The sequence below is a fragment of the Pipistrellus kuhlii genome, unplaced genomic scaffold, assembly GCF_014108245.1.
Source record: "Pipistrellus kuhlii isolate mPipKuh1 unplaced genomic scaffold, mPipKuh1.p scaffold_m20_p_45, whole genome shotgun sequence".
Taxonomy (NCBI): domain Eukaryota; kingdom Metazoa; phylum Chordata; class Mammalia; order Chiroptera; family Vespertilionidae; genus Pipistrellus; species Pipistrellus kuhlii.
In genome coordinates, this window is record NW_023425546.1 from 995,165 (window position 1) to 998,712 (window position 3,548).

Consider the following 3,548-nt stretch of genomic DNA (forward strand, 5'->3'; position numbering starts at 1 on the left):
GTGAGTCCATTAAGCTCCCCTTTGTGGGCAGGTCTGTTCTGGGGGGGTCCCATGCTTATGTGTGGGGTGTGGGCTTGGGATGAGACGCCTCTTGCAACAGGCCAGGCTGGGAGCAGCTTGTGGGAGGAGGGGGTGGCAGAGAAAACAGCACACTGGAGGCAGCTCAGAGCAGGAGCCATGGGCAGCGAGGCCAGGGCAGGACACCGCTGCCAGTGGGCATAGCCTGGGGTCTGTGCCAGCTGGGCGATAGCTAGCTGAGTAAGTGGACACCTGGGGTCCCACTGCAGCAGCACCTTCTCCCCAGGCCTCGCCCTCACTGCCGGGTCCCTCTGGCTGAACTGTAGCACCTCCACGAGGGGGCCCGGGCCTGAGCACACAGGGAGGTATTGTGGTTGTGGGGGGCACCTGTGGGACAACAGAGACCAGCTGGGCCCCAAACTCCTCTCCCATCCAGCCACGTCCTGTGGTCAGGGAGGACAGGTCCTGGGGGGCAGGAGGCTCCAGGACTGCATAGTGACCAAGACAAGCAGGGCCCCCTGTCACTGACCCTTCAGATCCCCGACCATAAAGCCCATCCCTTTCCACAAAGGGAGCAGCACTCACAGCAAGGCCCAGCTCCGCTTCGGAGTCCAGGTCCACCAGTGGGGCCTCGGGCGGGCCCCCACAGGAAGGCGCCCACACATGGCGGACTGTGCTTCCCCATCAAGCAAAGGCCGCTGGCAGCTTCCTCACTGCAGGTGCCCCAGAGCCCCACTCACACTGCCAGCACCCAGCTACACCCCCCCCAACCAGGTGCGGCCCTGCTGTGCACTACTGGGTGTTGGGAGGCACCTCAGGGGTGACAACCAAAGGTCCCCAGGGGCTAAAGGAGAACCCCTGTTTAAAACTACCCCAAGTGAGTCCTTTAGTTTCTGGTCAGCCCCCTTCAGCGCCCCCAGCTGGGCATGTGCAGGGGTCGGGGCCCACAGGGCTGTGGGAGGGAAGCTCTGGTGCCAGGCATGCTGGAGTGCCAGGAGGCACTAACAACCATTGGGGTCGGGGTCAGGCTGGTGTCCAGGGAGGGGAGGCATGGGCTCGGTGTGGAGGGTCTTTTCCAAAAGAAAAACAAGTGCTGTGTCTGCGGCCTTCCTCATCTGAGCTGCTGCTGGTGTGTGTCCCGGGGGGCTGGCTGGGCCTTGCACACCTGACCCCAGAGCAGTGAATGGGCCAATAATGCCCCTCCCCCTTAAAGAAGGAAGAGTCACTGAAGTGTGCAGAGGACTACATTGCCAGAGTCCAGAAGGAAGGCCAGCGGTACCAGGCACTGAAGGCCCACGTGGAGGAGAATCTCCGGCTGTGAGCATGGGCACCTCAGGCAGTGGGGAGGAAGGGGAGGCTGAGCCGCTCTCCCCTGTGCAGGGCCAACGAGGAGATCGCCCAGGTCCGGAGCAAGGCCCAGGCAGAAGCGCTGGCCTTCCAGGTGAGCCTACAGAAGGAGCAGCTGCGTGTCCAGTCGCTGGAGAAGGCCTTGGAGCAGAAGGTGGGTGTGGCCTGAGGCCCGGGAGCGGGAGGAACGTGGCCCTGTGGTTTGGGACCTGCCCTGTCATGGCCTCGTGGCCTGCTGGCTCCCAAGCTGGGCCACAACCCTCCTCCAAAATGCCTCTCTGTTCCAGGCCAGGTGCCCCCTGGGCCCTGCTGCCACCTCTGAGCACTGGGAGATGGAGGGTGGACACTCCTCTTTCAGACAGAAGAAAATGATGAGCTCATCAGAAACTGCGATGACCTCATTTCCAAGATGGAGAAGATCTGATCTGGATCCCTGCCCTGCTCACCTGCCCTCCTGTCTGTCTGTCTGTCTGTTAGGTTTCATGTTCTTTCTCCTCTCTCACCTCAGCTCATGTTTAAACTGATTACTTTAGAAAGGAGACTAAATAAAATGTGAGTTCAGCACTGAAGTTGCTCTATCTTGATTAAAGCAAGGCTTCCAACTTTGGCCGGACCCTCCATGGCTCGCACTGCCTCTGGCCCCTCTGCCCATACCTTGGGGCTGCCAGGTGGGCACGCAGCCTGCTGTGTCTGCCTCCCAACCACAGATCAGAGTCCAATGGACCAAAGTTTATTTTATCTTTAATGTTTTTATTGATTTCAGAGAGGAAGTGAGAGAGAGAAACATCAATAATGAGAGAGACTCATTGATAAGCTGCCTCTGCATGCCCCCTACTGGGGATTGAGCCTGCAACCCAGGCACATGCCCTGACCAGAATTGAACCTGGAACCCTTCAGTCTGCAGGCCGATGCTTTATCCACTGACCCAAATCAGCTAGGGCAGTGGTTGGCAAACTCATTAGTCAACAGAACAAAATATCAACAGTACAATGATTGAAATTTCTTTGAAGAGCCAAAATTTTTAAACTTAAAACTTCTTCTAACGCCACTTCTTTAATATATACTGACCCAGGCCATGGTATTTTGTGGAAGAGCCACACTCAAGAGGCCGAAGAGCTGCATGTGGCTTGCAAGCCGAGGTTTGCTGACCACTGAGCTATGGCCACTGTAATCCTATCTAATAAAGAGGGAATATGCTAAGTGGCCATCACTCCATCACAAGGATGGCTGCACCCACAGCTGAGGACAAGTTCCTATAGGTAGCCTTAACGAGCAATCAGCAGGGACCTGAGGCTACACCCTCTCCCTCCCCTGTGGGGCTTGACAGGGGAGCTCAGGCTGCACCCCCCCCTGGAGTCAGGCTGGGGGACCTCAGGCTGCACCCCGTCCCAGTGCCAAGCCAAGGGACCTGAGACTACACCCCCTGCCTGGCAGGGCTTGACAAGGGTGGGACTGGCCAGGTCTGGATCTAGCCCAATGTGACAGGGAGAGGCGGGGGGTGGGGGTGTGTGGAGGGGCACGGCCAGGTCTGGGTCTCACGTGATTTTGAGGTGCATGTGGTGTGCCCCAGACTCTGACAGGAGGATTTCATATACATCTTACTAATTTTCTTTCACCTCTCACACTTCTATTATAAATGGCAAATAGCAATATTAAATTATTTCCTCTAATCCCCTTTTAATGTGCATGAATTTCGTGCACCGGGCCACTAGTTTTAATGTAAAAACAAACCTGCAAGGGGATGGTGGGCCTGTGTCCCTGGGTGAGATTGCAGCCCGGGAAGGAGCCCTAACTGAGAGGGCTGAAGGTTGGTACCTGTGCCTGATTCATATGAGCACTGCAATGTCCTGGCAGCTCAGTGGCTTTGTCCAGCCCCATGGACTGATAAGGGGAACACCCTGAGAAAGTGGTCTGTGCTCCAGACCTCAGATTCTCCACTGGGCCCCAGCCTGCTCAGCCAGGCCTGCCAGCTGGGGCTTGGGGATCACTCCAGCAGCTGAGACCTTGGGGCACCCCTGCCAGAGCAGACCTCCACCTCTCGGCCATGGCTCAGCACATGGACTCCTGGTTCCGGGGCCGTCAGCTGCATCCAGGCCTGCTCCAGAGAGCCTGTTCTCAGCTCGCTGGCCCTGGGCCCTGGCCCTACCTCCCAGGGATGAGTCGGGGCCCAGAGGGTACACTGC

General features: G+C 57.8%; 1 protein-coding gene across 1 annotated transcript; it reads left to right on the plus strand.

The window, feature by feature from the left end:
• Positions 1-681: 681 nt before the first annotated feature.
• Positions 682-1,926, plus strand: LOC123651300 (transforming acidic coiled-coil-containing protein 3-like). The gene is made up of 3 exons (XM_045572354.1): positions 682-792; positions 1,232-1,335; positions 1,399-1,926. The coding sequence occupies exons 1-3, from the start codon at positions 682-684 to the stop codon at positions 1,532-1,534; spliced, it is 351 nt and encodes a 116-aa protein (XP_045428310.1). The 3' UTR covers positions 1,535-1,926.
• The last annotated feature ends 1,622 nt before the right edge of the window (positions 1,927-3,548 follow it).